This window comes from Phycodurus eques, chromosome 1 (genome assembly GCF_024500275.1).
Source record: "Phycodurus eques isolate BA_2022a chromosome 1, UOR_Pequ_1.1, whole genome shotgun sequence".
Lineage (NCBI taxonomy): Eukaryota > Metazoa > Chordata > Actinopteri > Syngnathiformes > Syngnathidae > Phycodurus > Phycodurus eques.
Genome location: NC_084525.1, coordinates 4,915,505 through 4,933,394, shown reverse-complemented (window position 1 = coordinate 4,933,394; position 17,890 = coordinate 4,915,505). Strand labels below are relative to the sequence as shown.

Sequence of the window (17,890 nt, the reverse complement as noted above, 5' to 3'; positions counted from 1 at the left end):
GGTGCTCAGTGCGATGGACCGCGGCTCTCCGAGGCTTCCCCTTGCGCCACCATCGTGATGTTTTCCTCAACTTTGCGTCTCCCGTCTCCAGCACGCCTTCTCTCGCGGTCCCCCGCGGGCCCTGTGCCGCCGGATAACAGAATGCGCTGACACCGTGGCCCCGGGGCTCTTCTGGGCCATGCTGGCGCTGAAGTGGGGACGCAGGTCGGCTTCCGAGAGCGGTGGAAATACGCAGCGAGGCACGTACGATGGACCCCGGACTTGTTTGTGACTGCGAACACGGGCGCGCGCGCAGACCCACCCCCGGTTTTACTCAACTCTCCTCCTCCAAACATCCTCCCACTCCTCACCGTCATTTTTTTTTTTTTTTGGTAACAGGTGTCAACTGTACGTGTGATGGAAACCCAAGGGGAAATCTACACGTGGTATATTTGGACTTCTTTTGGATTCGAGTGGAGTTAACAGATCTTCTAATGGCTTAAACGGTTCACTTGAAATGCTACAGTGGCAATTTTGGCAATTTGTACATATCTGTAAGTGCCTGTGTTCATCGTTGTCGCTCTGCATCTTTCGCGCAATTCATTTCGATTTGATAAGTATGAGTGCACTATTGCACACTTAGATATAGATGTATATTTGCTCACGACTTTCTGTACATTTGTGTATGTGTCCTAAATGTATATATTTTTTAACGACAATATAGGGACGAGAGTGACTCCAACTACCGACGACAAATTCCTAGTATGTTATAACATACTTGTTTTATTATATATATATTTTTTATTATAGCTGATTATTATAGCAAGTTTCCCGTATTTTCACATTTATACTTGAATTAGCTGTCTGTATCGGACAGGAAACGCTACATCCAGCTACGAGAACTGTGCCTTGTTTCATTGTAAAGAATAAAAACACACGAGTTGTTTTTCAGCAAGTAAAATTCGTTGCCTTTAATAAATTACAAACAAAATGTAATTCCAACAGAAATGTTTTATCCATGCGCCATCAATGGGTCTGACCAGGCTCTATTGGATTTACCTCTGGCGCCCTCTAGCGGACATGATGGTAAATTACAACCAGGAACGTTAATGCGTCTGTACAAGTCGAGTGCGGACGCTCTCAGACAAGTCAGAATCATATTTATTGGACAAGTATGTCAAAAACACCGCTCTAGTACAACAACATACAAACATTGCGACCAAAAAAACAACTACTTTTGAGACATAAAAACACATTACGGAGAGTCATTGAGCAATGAAAGGTTACCGGTAATGTGGTAATGCTGATACAGTGACAATTGTGCAAATGACGCAGAGTCCTCAAGCAATTTATAGCAGTTTGAAGTGACTAATAGAGCGATAATCTGGTGCAGTGGAAATTGTGCAAATGGTGCAGATAGTTCTCAAGCACACGGGTGGCCAGTATTGGTCAACAACAGATATGCAAATAGTAATGTAGTAGTTGTCTCAGCAGAGATGTGCAAAAAAGTGACAGCATGTGACCATGGAATCGTAAGTCGACTGTTTAAGAAGTGGATGGCAAGAGGGAAGAAGTGTATAAGTTTGCGTTGATCGATAGCGCCTACCTGAGGGAAGGAGCTGGAAGAGGTGGTGAGCAGGATTTGAAGGGCCCAAGAGGATTTTGCATGTCATCTCTACAGTCTTGAGCGTGTTCAGATCCAGGTTGTGTCGGCCTTACCGAAGCTCCAGCCGCTCCACTTCCTGTCGATACGCAGACCCGTCACCGTCTTTGATGAGGCCGATGACTGCGGTGTCGTCTGCAAACTTCAGGAGTTTGACAGCCGGGCGCGTTGGGGTGCATTCGTTTGTGTAGAGAGAGAAAAGCAGCAGAGAGAGGACACATCCTTGGGGAACTTAGTCAAAAGAACAATGTTCATGTTTTTAACCCTTGTGTGGTTTTCCTATTTTTGTTCATCTGTGGCTCTTGTGGACCTGCTGCACCTTTAACAAATGTTGACTCCATCCCAATTACATTTACAAGCAATATATGCAGCATTTTTGGCTACTAGTTGCCCTTTATCTGTGTTTGATCCAGTTTATGTGTGCCTGTTTTCCTTTGTCTCTTCATAAAAAAAGTCATATCATAAAAAAGAAGTCAATGATAATCAAGATATGAGTGGGAGAATGTCAACACTTGAAAAACAAAGCTATTGATTTTTCTTTGTTTCCCCCCACACTTAAATTCACTAGATAGGGGTCGAGTGGGCTCAACATCCAGTATGCAATAGTGGTGCATGAGCCCCCTCTAGTGGTAGCAGAAGAATCACTGACCAAGTACAGTTTAACGTTTTAGTCCAATAATTTGCATTTAATCTTAAAAAACTGTTTTTGTTTTATTTAGGTAAACATTTTATTAAAATATGATGTGCATTACATTGCAATTAAATTGTTGAAGTACAGTATTTTAGATTTTATTTTCCTATATTTAAGAACATTGCTAATGTTTAAACTGTGTATAATGCTACAGTGGTTTACAATAATACCATATGATGATATAATATTTCTCGTTTTGGATTATGTTGGTTGTAATGTTCGTATTTTTTTTTTGGGAGGCGGGAGTTGGTATCATGCGTACGTGAGCGTGAGATTTCGTTTCCGGAAATGACGCCACGTTGGCATCGTCTGACGTCACGACGCTGCGACCCGAACGCGAACCCCTAGCAGCAGGATATACGCGCGAGGCAAGGCGTCGCCGAGGCTATACGAGGACAGCGACCAGAGGTAATGGTCGAAAAACAACAACAACAACAACAACATCAACGACGTCGTCAAATCGGGAAGACATCAGTCGTATGTAAAGCCAACGTCATAACCAGTCAAAATAGGAGAAGTGCCTCGAATCGACGATGCACAAGGTAAGTTTCTGGCTGGGATTGATGATTGACAGATGAAATCGATTCAGGTTACCGCTTCGCTCGTGTTACTGTTCGCTTGGAACGCCGTCACTGGAATTCAGCGCCACTTTAGGGAGCGTCTAAAACGACATTAAGTGAAGTTAAGCTATTATTGTTATTATTACGTTAAGCTTTTTAGACGGTAACCAACTTCAAATTGAAGTTCCGCTAGCTCGTACAGTTTTAGCTAGCGAACTAATTTCCGGACATTGAGTTGAAAACACAGGAGGGTGTTAAACCAGTGGTCAAGGAGGTACGTTCTTCACTTCACGTTGTTTTAAAAAAACAAACCAAACACTTTAATGTTAATAGTGTTGCTTGTGAGTTTTCTCATTCATCCAGGTAATTTCCTTCTCAGGGCATTGAATCGATCGGAACTGGACTGTTGTGTTTGTCTGAGAAAGACGGTTCACCTATCATCCGAGCAGGCTTCATTCATTCATGCAGTTACACTTACTGTCCTTTACCTAAACCTAATAACCCCCTGCAATTGATTATATATATATATATATTATGATTTTGAAGTCAAGGAAAAATTAGTGGCAAGCTCTTGCGGACCACATAAAATTACAGTAAGGGCCAGATCTGGCCTGTGGGCCTTGAGTTTAACACCAGTGGTCTACGGTATACAGTCATACCACAATCAGGACACTTAAAGACCGGTGCTTTAGAATGTTAAAACACTTGATGACAAAAGGTGAATAGGTGGTTAACGATGACTGATGGATGTTTTTTTATTATTGCAGATGCCCGGTCAACTCAACGATTTAAAGCACAAAAAGAGGAAGAACATCTCTGAGGCCACCCCCCCCCCAAAGGTTGGTTGACTTGGAACACGTCGCACTTAATGTTCCCATTGGCTCTGCTGTCAATAGTCTTCAATTGGAGGACTCATATTACAAAGCAGCTGTGACTCCTGAGGTTAAAAATAACATTTGGACTTTGTGATGTTCTTATATTAGAACAAGCTAAAGGGAGGCAAAGGGGAAAAAAAGAAGAAGAAAAAAGTCAATGTATGCTTCCTTTTGGCAAGATAAGTTAGTCAGACTAACTGACAAATGTTAAACGGCAGTTCAACAGCAGTGCAGGTTTGAGAATCTAAATTCTGAAAGTCTTTAAACGAGCGGACTAAATTGGGTAACCTGGATTATAATCTCCCGTCATAATGAAGCCAAACGTGATGGTGATGCTACTACATGCTGCATTCCAGGAAACCAGAAAGTCTTTCCAAACTGGAAGTTCGTTGAAAGTAAGATTTCTTATACTTGAAGTGGGAGCACATCAATGCAGCCATGGCGGGGCCCAGAGAGTGGCACTGAAAAAATAAAAATAAAACACTTCCTAAACTTCATTTACTGGTTTTATTACATATCACAATTGAACCAAACAAAATACAGTGGTGCCTTGATTTATGAGAGCCGCAACGCTGAGGTGATGACTGATTGCAGCAGCACTCAGAGCCTGATCTTGCAACTGGGTCACAGGGTTCCACCACAAGGAGGAAATGCATGAAAAGTCAGAAGACTCACTCGACAGCAGAGAGCAGCTCAGCGGGTGGCGCTGACAACAAAGTGGCCGGTGACGCAGGGCGAGCGTCTCGCATCAGCTGCGAGTGCCTCCAGTCCACAGGCAGGCGGCGATGCTCAGCATCTCCTCTGCTGGACGGACAGGAGGGAAAAGAGAACACGCTGAGGGCGGCCCTGTTGCTGGACACCTGCGCATGGTACGATGTGCAGGACAGGTCCGAGCCTGAGGACATGGATTGTGACGAAACGGACAAAAACATGTTCCCCGATGACGACAGCAACCAAATTCTTCCTGTGGAGCAGTTCTTTGGAAATCTGGATGCTGTACAGGTAAGCCATTGATGTGATTCATGTGTCCCTTCAAAAATATGTTGCCTTCATTACAAAAATAAGGTCTCTCGCCGGGCAGGATTTTCCTCAAAGAACATCAGCGACTTCCTCGCGTCACAAGAAGCAGCACAGGCGGCGGCATTACGTCGCTCGAGAGGACAGCGACGAGGATGAGGAGGAGGCGGGCCTCCCCCAAGGAGACAGCGGCGGCACTTTGTAAAGAGAGACTGCTCTGATGGACATTTCAGAACTCCAGAAGAAAAGTATTTCGTCCACTCAGCTGTGACAAGCGCCACGGTAATTTGAGCAATTTTGGTACTGCGGCTGACGTTCGAGGAAAGATCCAACTTTGACACGCGAGTATGGCGAGCCCAGCCTTTTCTTAGCGCTGTTGTAGCGGACGATCGGCCAACTAACCTCAAGACAAGCCAACGTTGCTTGGATAGCTTCAAAAGCCTGCTGACAATAGTTGCACCCGATGACATCCATGACATGAATTGAATCAACAATTCTGCCTTGACAAATATTTTACGAATGCTCAGTTATGATTGACACTGGTGCTAATTTAACAATGTTCATTATTATAAAACCGCGGTTTTATAAACAGTTTATCTTAGCGATTCCATGAGGGATGCAAAATAAGTGCAACATAAACATACAGTGGTTCCACATTCTTTAATGCATCCATTTTCATATTTTTGTCATTTTAACCGATCTTCCATTATATGCAGAAAACGTGCCTTTTTGTGGTTGTAACATGGCTATTTTTCAGGAAAAATGTTGTCTCCAGTATTGTTTGATATTTGTTTTAATGTAGGCTCTCTTTAGTTGAGACAACAAATGTGAGTGTCGGCCATTAACACACCCGAAAACATCTTACTAGTGGTCCGCTCAACCAAACTTTTGCAGCAGAAGGCAAAAAGATCAAAAGTTTTGTGTAGACACGCTAATTCACGCCTCCACCAGCCCCCCGCCTCTCATCCAATCACAAATCTAAGAGCAGATGTTTTAGATTTGTGATTGACCGTCAGCGCGAAAGACAAGATAAGATTGCGGCACCCAAGTTTGCTGCGGCTACTTTTGGCTCACGCCAGTTTTGCCCAACCAGGACTAAACATCAAGACCATCTGCCAGCTATCACTTTTTGGTTTTCCCCTTTTTTTTATTTTTTTATTGCAATCTATCACAACGAAGCGGTAGCCATTGTATGCAACCGCGAGCCACAAATCAGCGGTTTCCCACCAGCACAAGGCCGCCCCCTGAGTATTGGCACCAGTGATGCAACTCCTGTTAAGAGTTCATTGTTTTAGACCAGACTTTACCGCTACAGTAATTCTTTATCCTTTACCTTATTTTTAAAGGTTCAGTAATGTTTGAAGATTTTTGTTAGCGCTTAAAATACTATTAAAGTGTTTTGGGATCATAGTTTGTTATATTGAAGGTTTTATACAGGCAATTTGAATCACTGAAAGGGGAGCGTCAATTATTCATGGGAATTATCGATCAGCGCGCAGACTTGGTCTCCATTTCCCTCAAATAGTGGGGGACCACTCTATTGTTAAAGCTAAACCCCTCTGACAGCGTCAATCAAAACTGATCTTTTTTTTCTTCTTCTTTCCAATCTTTATCTTTTGTATTGGTTATCGCTAGATTGTGTGGCTGTACCAAATGAATTGTCTTTATTCCCCACAGCACTGTATTTTCGAGTGCCAAGTTTGCATTTTGCCTCAATTCACTGGTAGATTGAAAATCTCTTGACATCCACTTACTTATTTTGCGTATCTAACCAATCCCTCAGAATTCAATTCTATAAATACACAGGAAAGCACACGTGCACAATGCCGCAGTGTGTGAATGTCGTCGTCGTATTCAAACATTCAGATTTTCTAATGTCAAAAAGCATTTTGATGAAAGACATATTGAAGGTGCTATTATTAAGACTTTGCCATGTAAAGAAAATGAAAATATTTGAAATCCATCCTGTAGTGTTTGGAAGCGATGTATTGAAGTGTTTGTTTCACACCAGCGGCCAAACTGAGATTGTTAAAGTAAGATGTAATGTGGAATGATGCAACTTGAATTCAGCACCTTTTTTTTTTTTTTTTTTTTAAACATAGAAAGGTCCATAACAAGTCGATTGAAAATGAGCATTTAATATTTGAAATTGTTTTGGATTGTCATGTTCATATTCCTTTCATGGGATTATATGCTGAGGCAGTTTTAACGCTGCACAACTGTGTGTACATGTATAGATAAAACCATTTCTCAATGCAGCTCAGTATACACCGTTGCGTACTCTGTCACATTTTCATAAAAAGTACACTTCTGATCTCGTCATCTGTGAGTGTCATAGCTTTTGCACTATAAAATGATCGCATCTAAAGCATGTTGATCAGACCATCTAGCTGTTTTATTTATTATATATATATATATATATATATATATATATATAAATTGTTTAACTCCATGCCTTATTCATGCTGAATGCTTTTCTTATTGTACAATGCAACTTTCAGACTGAGTGATTGTCTCAAACTCAGCATAAGCATTTAATGCAATAAACATTGCCGTGCCAAGATTAACAACAAATGGATGTTTCATGTTTTCTTGCTTCATTTTAGGTGGCTACAAGTGACATCTTGTCATTCCTTGGTGGGGGAAAAAAAAAAAAAAAAAAAGAAAAGCGGAGTAGGTGATAAAATCAGGTTGAACAAATATGTTACAAATTCATTTCAAGCGCATCTTCTTCCCTTGGCGCTTTGTGTTTACTCTTTTAAAGATTTTGTTTGGGTCACACTGCAGCTTGTGGGCTCCCTTCTTGTGGCACACGATGTGGACCAGCTTCAGATTGTCCCGTGTAAACAGCAGTCGGTAGAAGTAGGTCAAATTGATGTCTTCGCTTGTGTGATTCTGCAGCGCTTCCATGAGGGCAGGAATTATCGTCCGCTTTTTTTCAATCCTGTATAAACAGAAGGTTTATGTTTTTATGCTCACTTTTGTTATGTACATTTATTGCGCAAGAGTATTGGGGCCACACTGAGCAACCAAAATACCAGAATAGAGTTGTAGAATAATGAGACAAAAATTACGAGAATGTTAAATTTCATCAGCAAAGAAGTGTAAATTTAAGGAAAATAAAACGGTGATATTACAAGAAGAAAGTATTAAGTAAAGCCTGGTGTTTGTAAATATGTACATTTTTGGAAATTGCCACCTTTGCCGCTGTAAAACCAAAATTTCCCCCAACGCTGGACAAATGAAGGCTCATTCTAATTCTATATCCATCTTCTGTACCTATATTACACCAATTACATCACTTCAGCAAAACGTCTTATTAGCACAAAGCAATGTTACAGGAAAGAAAGGGTTACTTACACTAAACTAATGCAATGAAACAAATATTCATTTTAGTGTTGTCCTAAATACTCGTTCATACATTTACTTAAGTTAAAAAAAAAAAATAATAATAATCTTAATTCTGTGCGCGCGCTGTTCCAAATCCAGATCTCACTGGCCATCTTGTGGGTTTACTCATGTACTCCAATATACCATTGGAGTGATGATGGCACAATTAAGTGTATTTATTCTGGGGAGAATGTCAGTGCGTTTCTATAAAATGTAAGAAGCAAAGCAAATTTACAGTATATAGCGCATTTCATACACGCGATAACGCAATGAAGATAAGCATCCAAGTACAGTGAGGAACACAGAGTGTTCATAACAATGCTTCAACGGACAATAAATCCAATTCACCCCCTGGATATCAATATGCTCAATGCTTTCCGAGGGCACGTGAAGGGTTAGTAGTTCTTGTCTTGGAACATATTTGACATTTCTTCCACAAATCTCTCAGTGGAAATATCGCAAATGTATTGTCAGTGCAGATAAGCCATGGCTCCCCTGTACGGAAGTGAAATTGTCAAACCTGTGGTCCAAATTCCAAGTGCCGAACACGATGCGGCTCTCTCTGCTGCCGTACGGATTGATGGAGTGGAGCGATGCACACTTTGTCTGGTCGAAGGAGCCCTGGGGACGCAAGTGTGCAAGAGCTGTCCCGTATCAGTGATTCTGCGTTTCCAACGGTGCTAATACTCCGTCCCAGTACCTGGCAGGTGAACCAGCCTTCTCGCGTACAGAGTCGATGCGGCTCCTTTTGAGTGCGGTCAAAGTAGCGGCCGTTGAATTTGTCTGACTTCAGCATCTCCAAGATGCTCTCTGACGCTTGCAAACACTCTACTCGGACTTTAGCCTTCCTCGCGGATTTCGTGGCTTCATCCAACTGTCAACAGAGAAGAGAAACTGGTACATGTTGGAGCTGTCACATGCTTTCGGGCTTTACCTCTTTCATGTAGCTTCTTATCCTTTTTTCGCAGTTGTACTTCAAGTAGGCCGACTTGGTCTTGAAGCGAGCTTCCACACCTGTGTGGAAAACGCAATCAGACACACGGGGCTAAACGGGGGGCAGGAATGACAAATACATCGGTGTCAAACACGTGGCCCACAGGCCAAAACCGGTCCGCACGGGGGAACACTCTGGCCCGCAGGATGAATTTGAAAGTGAAAAAATAGACATTGGGCTGGTGGGGACTCAGGATAATTTGGAGAATTAAAACTTGAGTGACGGACTCTAGCTTTTTTTGCAGCAAACTCGATTCAACGCACTTGACAACAAGCAGCACTTTGGCAGATACTGCAGTGAACAAATTGAGAGAGAGAGAGAGAGAGAGAGAGAGGGGAGGGGGGGGGGCGGGGGAAAAAAAAAAAAAAAAAAAAAAAGGCTTTAATTTGTGTATTGCCATTCCCAGTTTGAATTTACTGTCAAACTAAACAAAACAAAGACAATTACTTATTGTGTATTTGGAACAACCACACAACTTGAACGCAAGAACGTCCGCTAGCTTAACGCTAACGCACAATGCAAAACGGCGCAGACAAACCAACCGATATCGCGGCGTCGTGACTCTTCAAGCAACGGGCGTGAACACAAATGGTGACGCGACGCCTGTGGACAGACAATGTAACTATGCCCACCGGCATATACTCTTTATCCTCTGCAAAAAAAACGAGTACACGTGCACCTTAGAGTCACTTAGTTGTGAAGTTATTCTTTGTTTGAGTCAGTGTGTCTGTGTTATACTCCCCTTTAGTGGCCGAGGCGCGCGCACCAGAAGGAGCACGACGAGTGGCTGGATTTGTTTCATTCGTTTCATTTTAATTGGATTCTAGTCGTCGCGCTCAATATCAAATATCAAGTAAACGGTAATCGTTAAGAATGGTGTTGACCAAAGAATATGGTGCCAAACAAAACAATTGTTCGCAGGTGGATGGAAGCATACTGTTGAAATCTGTTTGGTTTAGAACACAAGCACGATAAAATAGCCTATGCATAATATGTTGACTTGGCCTACAAATGTAACAAAAGTTTATAGAGGACTTTTATGATGGTTAGGTTACATTTGAACTCTGGAATAGATCATTTGAATGTTCATGATATGGTATGGGGAAAATCACCCCTGAACCAGTCTTCGTCCTCATCTCTGCTCTCCAGCTCAGACCGGTCTTCCAGGTTCCGGAGAAGGTCGCTCAGTATTTTGCGCCTCTTGAGAGACTTCTCATCCGAGAGGAGGCCCTCGGCCGCCCGGACGAGGCCTGCGGCGTGCCGGTCCGAGCTCAGCAACTGGGCAATGTCGCACGCAGCTGATGAGAGAGAGAGAGAGAGAGAGAGATTAAGATGTCACCCATCACCGCTTCAGAACTCATACGGATCTATGATGCCCCAGCCAGAAAAGCAGGTGCGCCTGTCACTTACCTCCGCCCCATGACTGATCTTTACCGAGGAGAACAAGTTCTGTGTTGGCAGACAAAGTTGCGAAGAATTCTTTTGTCACCCTCGTGCCGTCTGCGTACAAACAAACATGTGCACCAGAAAGTGGCAACTGCAAAACAGCAGAACATCCCAATCTTAATATTGTGTATTTTTAAGAGTGCACAGTGGGGTTGTCATGCACTCAGAGACAACTTACTGCCGTGACAAAGTGGTTGGCAAAATTGTCTTATTTCGTTAACCGTGCGCTGGTCTGATCAAAAGTGGCCCACTTTCACGCCAGTTCAAAACGACACCAGAAGAAAATGACAAACCTCGAATAAGCTGCAACCCTTTTTAAGCAACTCCTTCAGGTCGCCCGCTGCAACTCCGTACTTTTTGTTTGCGTGGAGGCTCCTGATTTTAAAAGGCCTGCTTTCACCGAAAAGCGCAAACATTTGGCCGCTTATCTTTGCGTCTTCTTGTCGGTCACTGCTCGCATTTGCGTCAACATGTTGTCGATTCAGGCCATCCGTGAGAAGACGAGCTAATATAGCTAGATACCTCATTGGGCACTATATTTACCGTCGACGTCCCGCCATGTTGGATGTGGCGAAGTACATCGTTCGATGCCTTGTTTACATATTTCCTTAAGGGATGACCTGGAACCAACCGTTTGCCACTCAAAGCCAGCTCGCGAGGAATTATATTTTACCATTAACATCATTTTGCGATCGTAATTTGCTGCCTTTTGTCGTTATTACTATGAATGAATAATAAATATCGATATATATATAATGTTGTTAGTAATTTGATAAAAATCTATCATTGATAAAAAAACAAAAAACAACAACACTGAATACAAAAACGAGCCATCAAATTCAATTATATGTAAACAGTGCTCTTTAGTCAGAAAATCCACATCACATCTGCATTTGAGGTTCTGGTTAATGACAGCTTAAATATGTAATATTAACATCTCAATATTTAACAGTGTTTATGGCAGCATTAAACATGAATGAAATCATTCGAAAAACACATACAATTGATTGGTCATTACCTATGTATTTGCCCTGGAGAGATTATGGGGATAATATAGTAAATGAAATTCTACTATTATTCATATAGTACTACTATATGAATAATAGTACTAATAGTAAATTACTAATAGTAAATTCTACTAATATTCATATAGTAAATGAAATTCTACTATTATCCAGAGTACATAATAGTTATTAGGTGTGCTACATACGCCTGGAGCGGTAAAGGTTCAGTAGATATGAAACAATTTGAAATTATAATTAAAAATTACGTACGTTCTTTTTTGGTGCCTATCTGTTCCCCAAATATGTTACAGTGTCTATGTGTATGATTGGGTGAAGGAGAGACGTACACTTTCATTGACATTGCATGATACTTCGGGCAGGTCTGCCACATCCAACATGTCAGAGGCGCTTACATTTCGAGCCCACCCGCTCATTCAACCAATGTACATGTCTATGCGATTAATTTGAATTTCCGTTAGCAGGGCGAGCTGTCCCAGGATGCATTGCGTTTTCCCATCACTATCTTTCCAAATAAGCAATATTTTAAATAATATACTGTCTTTTGGTGTGTTTTCTTCGTTTCTAATCTCCCTATTTATATCGAAATAAGAATACGCTTACACGTTTACTAGTCCGTTCGTGTATAGTTTATATAAACTACTCGCTGGACTGGTTTGTATGGCTTCCGCTTTCTCGTTTGAACGAACACGCATTAACTGTGCTTTGCTGCCCCCTGCTGTATTTTGTGTATAGCGTCTAATTTCACGAGTTTGTCGTTGTGCGGAGATTCATGACTAATTGCGTATGAAAATCATTTTACGAAGACAATGAGCACAAATAAACTACTACTGCGTATATATTATGGTTACAATTATAAACACTAGTACTACTACTACGACTAGCCTACTACTACTACTACCGATGATGACGATAACAATTCAAAGACAAAATATGTAATAAAGAAATCAGTAAGTATAACATAAACTTAATGAAAATAATAAAGATGTTGTTAAAGATATATTTGTGAGTTGCCAGCATGGCAACGTGATTAATACCATAGCAACCGACGCTACGCGATAGGCGACACCAAGTGCAAGATGGGGCAAACACACATAGCCATCACAAAAAAATATCCTCCTTTGTCATATTCCACGATGAAATACATCGCTACCGCTTTACATATTACGTGTTACTCTTAATCGGTTGCATAAACGTTGTCGTCGTAATCATAAATATTCGTGGTGCAACGCTTGATTTTGCTCATGACCTCCCCCCCCCCCCCCGCGCCCAAGATGGGACGGTCCCATCTTAACATGGCGATCCCCCTGTGTCTGCTTCGGCGAAAAGCGACCACGAGTCCTTAAATAAACGTGTCCCTTCCTGAGTGTTTCCCCAAGTCTCCGATGTTAACAGGACGTCTATTAGTTATGTAGGTGTATTGTGAACGACGACACGGATATATGTGAGCCTCTGAAAACATTTGCCCGCAGGAGAGCCCACTCACAGTGTCGCCAATGCTAGAAGTATGGTGAAAACAGAGGACCTGGCATCCATGGCGGACTGCTGGAGAGACGTGTTCGAGAGGGGACGCTTGATTCCACCGGTCGGGCAGACGCTGCGCCAGGCTGCGGACAGCCACCTGACTCAGTCCCACGGCGTTCAACTCACCCTCACCCGGCTCACGGCGGCGCATCCACCGAAGGTGACGACCGCTAACACCTGGCTAGCTCGCTAGCGATGAAGGGAGTGTTGCTAAAACAAAAATCAGAAAAATAAAAATGGAAAAAATAAAAAAAACCTCTAATAAAGAGTTTTATTAGAGTTGGATAGTGGAACAACACAGCCTATGTACTCGTTTGTCAAATCAGTTTTCTCCATTTAAATGAATTAAAACTCCACGAATCCGCTCCCCAAAACGAACCTCCCCACATTTTTCATGCATTTTCCAAATAAATAAATCCATCTTTTATATTAGTGTTTCACAACTTTTTTTTTTTTTTTTTTTTGAGGTAAGGCACCCATTTTAACATTAGAAAAACCTCTGTGCACGACACGAAAAAGTCACAGCATGTATAAACACTGAAATAGTAATGATCTCAAATTGAAATCTCTTAAATTTAAATATGAAGGAAATCAAGGGGAAAAAACAATATTGTCAGATTAAGCAATTATTAAAATCGTTAGTTGCAGTCCGAGTTGATACATAAATTAGCCTCTCATTAATTTTTTGGCATGATGGAACATGCACCTATAAAAATATTTAACTTATTTGTGGAGTCTTTGTTATACACAAATTTGGAGTTTTCCCTCCTCACAGGAAACCCCGGAGGTTGAATCAGATGTGACCTACCAGCTGCGAGTGACGTTCTTTGATAGAAATCACCAGTACTTCTTTGGGCGAACATGGAAGAGCACTCCGCAGAAGATGAAAAACAATAAGATGACCCTCAATGAGGTAATGTTTTTATTTTATTTTTTTAAAAACACATGTTTTTCAAATCCACAATTCTATCAGTGATTTACATGTTGTTTTTTTTTTTTTTTTTGTTCTGTGTGCATTTATCGTGACTTATCATTGGTAAATATTCAATTCTGCTTGTCAATTGTTGAAGGTGCTTTTTTGGAACAGCTGGCACGCGCATTTATTTTTTAGACAAACGTAGCACAGTTTTCAAGATATTCACACATACACACACACACACAAGTTGAGAATATTCACACGTGTGGAACACTGCCGCCTAGCGGGTGGAGGGACCGGCCTTCCCACACGTGTAAATATTCTCAACTTGTGTGGATTTGAAAAACATGTGTAAATCGCGGATATATTTGTGTAAATAATTTTGAGCGAACTCTCTCCCCATAATTTTCTGGTCAAATAGTGCACATATCAAGATCTGTTTATTGATCATTTACTTTCCAGCTTACACTAACTATGTTTAGCAGTTCTATTCGGTCTCTGAAGTCCTTCTGTCATACTAATTCTTATAATACATTAAACCTCACCTGTAACCAGTTTTTGTGCGGTTTCTAAAATGCCACAATATACCACAAGATGGCACCAAAGCCCTAGCTAATAGGAAAGTAGTAATTGGTGTCAAGGAAGTATGTTAAAGTGATTGCATCTCGGCTGTTCTAAGATCTTTGTATGTCAGGTAGGAGTTAAGTTTAGCCTGGGTTTGTGGAAGGTAGGGTGAGTCGTCACCGTGTGTGAATGTTTTTGGTCTACCGAGTCGCTTTCGAAAAGCTCAAACTAACAAACGAAGGTCTTGTTATTACTTGACAATTGGAATTTTTACAGGTTGCCAAGGCAAAAGATATGCACATTTTCTTTTATCATCTGTAAGCCTTTTTGTAATGTTGTAATGATAATGTTGTAAGATGAGTTTGAAATGATAATGTGTTTTTGGATCATAGTTTGTGTTAATGAAATACAGTAGTCCCTCGTTTATTGCGGGGGTTATGTTCCAGAAAACCTCCACGATAAATTTGAGAGTTTCATATCGGCAGTTTAATGTAAATATGTGATGCGTTAGAGGGGCACTGTTACTTGTTTGTTCACTTGAGGTCATCATCCACACACTCACATGGCTTTAAAAGGTGGGTTTGCTCTGCTTGAGTGACATGAAAGGCGACCCATGCGAACATAAGAAGAATGGGCGATTTGCTGGCTAAACCATTGGGCATTGTGCCTAAAAAAAGTAAAAGAGCACATTTGTCCTTATGTGAGTCATTGCTGGCACATTATAGTCAAATAACCACTAATATAAACTGAACCAAAAGATGCGCAAGAGAGTAACTGCTCTATACTGATCATCCCAAAAATAAAAATGCGATGCACTGACTCGGTAATAAGTGAACCACAATATGGTGTAGGAATACTGTTTAGGTAATTTTTGTGCAAACATTTTGGCGGGGAGCATATTTATTTTATTGTATTTTAGACTGTACACTGACGAATCACAACATTGTAACAATTTCAACCATATAATGATATCCAATACAAGAACTGCTTCAAATATTCTGCTTTAACAGAAGTACAGTAAAAAAATCTTCAGTTTTGATTGACTGTGTCAGAGAAGTATTAATATAATGTGTTTATTGTTGTGGTTGTAGTTAGCAGTGGTGTACAACTGTACTGTTTCATAATGAGTGCTGTTTCTCATATTTTTTGACTCACTCATAACTAATTGAGGTCACCAAAATATTAGACAAAGCTATCATTATGTTGCCAGACCGAAAACTAAACCACAATAATAAACATTGTTAATTGAATACCTCTCTGACAATCATTAACATTATCACCTTGCAGAATATCGATACAGCTCATGTCCTGGATATCGTCGGTGTGCGTGTTGTTAATTTAGATGATTTACTGCTGTAGTGTGATGAGCCAGTAAACCTTTATCTACTTGAGCATCTCTAATCGTGAAACATGTAATGATATATGCAGCATATGTTTTAGCTAATTAGTGGATTCATAAATGATATGATGAATTGCACTCATCAGTTGAGGTCACTTATTTATCAAAACATGTCCCTGCCCTTACATGAAATGCATTGGGCGCAGGGCAGCACAATTCCCTTGTTTGGTTAAGCCGTTTATCTTCAAGTACAAACCCCAATTCCATTGAAGTTGGGACATTATGAAAAACATACATAAAACAGAATACAATGATCTGCAAATTAAGGGGTGTCCCGATCCGATCTTTGAGATCGGAAGTCGGTCCGATGTCAGCAAAAAAAAAAAAAAAGAGTATCGGATCGGACCAGACTGGATCTAAAATCTCCGATTTTACCACTCTTATACAAGCAGTCCGCTCCAGCACTGCTATCCAGCAGCCCCCGGACGGCATGCAGAGCCCACGTGACCACAACAACAGGTTGCTAAGGTGCAAACATAGTAGCAAGGAGTAAGAGTGAATTTCAGTTGCTTTGCTTCAAGTCATTTATTGACAGTCCCGTTGAAGGTCACTGTAAAACTAAACACACATAACAAAAGAATTACTTATTGTTCAAATAACATCACAGACTTTGTGTCTTTGTTTTTGTTCAGAAAAATCGCTAGCTCAAAGCTAACACACGGTGAGTAAAAAGCACCATTGACGAGCTAACAAAAGTTATCATCGAACTTGCGGCGCTTGTAGCTCTCAAAATAATGAATATTGGTACACAAACGCTGTATAAAGACATACAAAAGGGCAATATAACGATGCTCTCTGGCATACATTCAAACTCTTTGAAAAAGACTTAGATTAAAAATATTCGATCGTGACTCCCTCTACTTTCTTTGTTACTCTGTGTGTATCTCATTGTGTGCATCACACTGCCCCTCAGATGCCAAGATGTGCACAGCAGGAACAACAAATAAAACTATGCCCCAATAAAACTATTGCTACACGAGGAGAAACCAAATACTGTTCCTTCACACCATATACGGACAGTAAGAAATAACAGAATTTAACTTGAATTGTTATTTTGCTCTTTAAAAGTGTCGTTTGTTTGAAAAACAATTTCCAGTTATTTTTCATAGTTTTCTATCCAATCTATTCAAATGTTGAATATGCTTATGTTTAGTGTTAGCAGTGGTTATGTTGCAATTAAAATTTTTAAAAATTGGTTTTATTTTTCAGGATTTTATAATATGATTTTTGTTTATTTTATTCAATTGCAGTATATTCCTATGTTTAACGTTACTTTATGTAACCCATTGATTGATAATAAATGGGTCAGTTTTTCCTTATACCTACTGTTGCTGATTATCGTTCTCCGTTTGAGTAATATCATTTCATCAAGGCTTTTCTAACATTCCATCTACAAAATAAGTAAATTACATATGATTATTGCTGATATCGGATGAGACCGATATCGGTGTCGGCCAAAACTTAAGACTGCAATATCGGTACCGGACGGGAAGTGAAAAAGTTGGATCGGGACATCCCTACTGCAAATCATTTTCAACCTACATTCAATTGAATACACTACAAAGAAGGTATTTAAACTGATCAGCAGTGTTTTTTATTTTTGTTTTCCGTGACCTTCAATCCCTCAGGCGGCACTCCCTTAAAAAAAAAAAAAAAAAACGGCATCATTGTGTAACGGATATTGCCACGTGGGCTCAGAAACACTTGAGAAAACCATTTTCATTTAAAACTCTAACATGCGCCGCGAAAGCAACACAACACAAACAAATTCCGCTGGATTCTCTGGGCCCGAGCTCATCTGTGATGAACTGACGCAAAGTGGAAACGTGTACTGTGGTCTGACGAGTCCA

At 40.8% G+C, this 17,890-nt stretch overlaps 3 protein-coding genes across 6 annotated transcripts in view; 2 read left to right on the top strand and 1 right to left on the bottom strand.

The window, feature by feature from the left end:
- The first annotated feature begins 2,668 nt into the window (after positions 1-2,668).
- On the top strand, positions 2,669-7,348 carry c1h1orf174 (chromosome 1 C1orf174 homolog). The gene is made up of 4 exons (XM_061673392.1): positions 2,669-2,875; positions 3,661-3,732; positions 4,399-4,770; positions 4,850-7,348. The coding sequence occupies exons 1-4, from the start codon at positions 2,867-2,869 to the stop codon at positions 4,988-4,990; spliced, it is 594 nt and encodes a 197-aa protein (XP_061529376.1). The 5' UTR covers positions 2,669-2,866; the 3' UTR covers positions 4,991-7,348.
- On the bottom strand, positions 6,881-11,095 carry dffb (DNA fragmentation factor, beta polypeptide (caspase-activated DNase)). The gene is made up of 7 exons (XM_061673380.1): positions 10,909-11,095; positions 10,580-10,706; positions 10,282-10,467; positions 9,110-9,189; positions 8,876-9,049; positions 8,696-8,796; positions 6,881-7,729 (listed from the first exon to the last, which is right to left on the bottom strand). Exons 1-7 carry the CDS (start codon positions 11,029-11,031, stop codon positions 7,498-7,500), a joined length of 1,023 nt encoding a protein of 340 aa, XP_061529364.1. The 5' UTR covers positions 11,032-11,095; the 3' UTR covers positions 6,881-7,497.
- Positions 11,096-12,931: 1,836 nt separating this feature from the next.
- nphp4 (nephronophthisis 4) overlaps positions 12,932-17,890 on the top strand; it is a 191,303-nt gene continuing 186,344 nt past the window's right edge. For all 4 annotated transcript variants that reach the window (XR_009768367.1, XM_061673501.1, XM_061673493.1 and 1 more), the window contains exons 1-2: positions 12,932-13,321; positions 13,937-14,074. Coding sequence is in view for 3 of the 4 variants with exons in the window: in XM_061673501.1 (XP_061529485.1) it covers positions 13,145-13,321; positions 13,937-14,074 (315 nt within the window). In the remaining variant the exon portion in view is untranslated. The remainder of the gene's footprint in view (positions 13,322-13,936; positions 14,075-17,890) is intronic.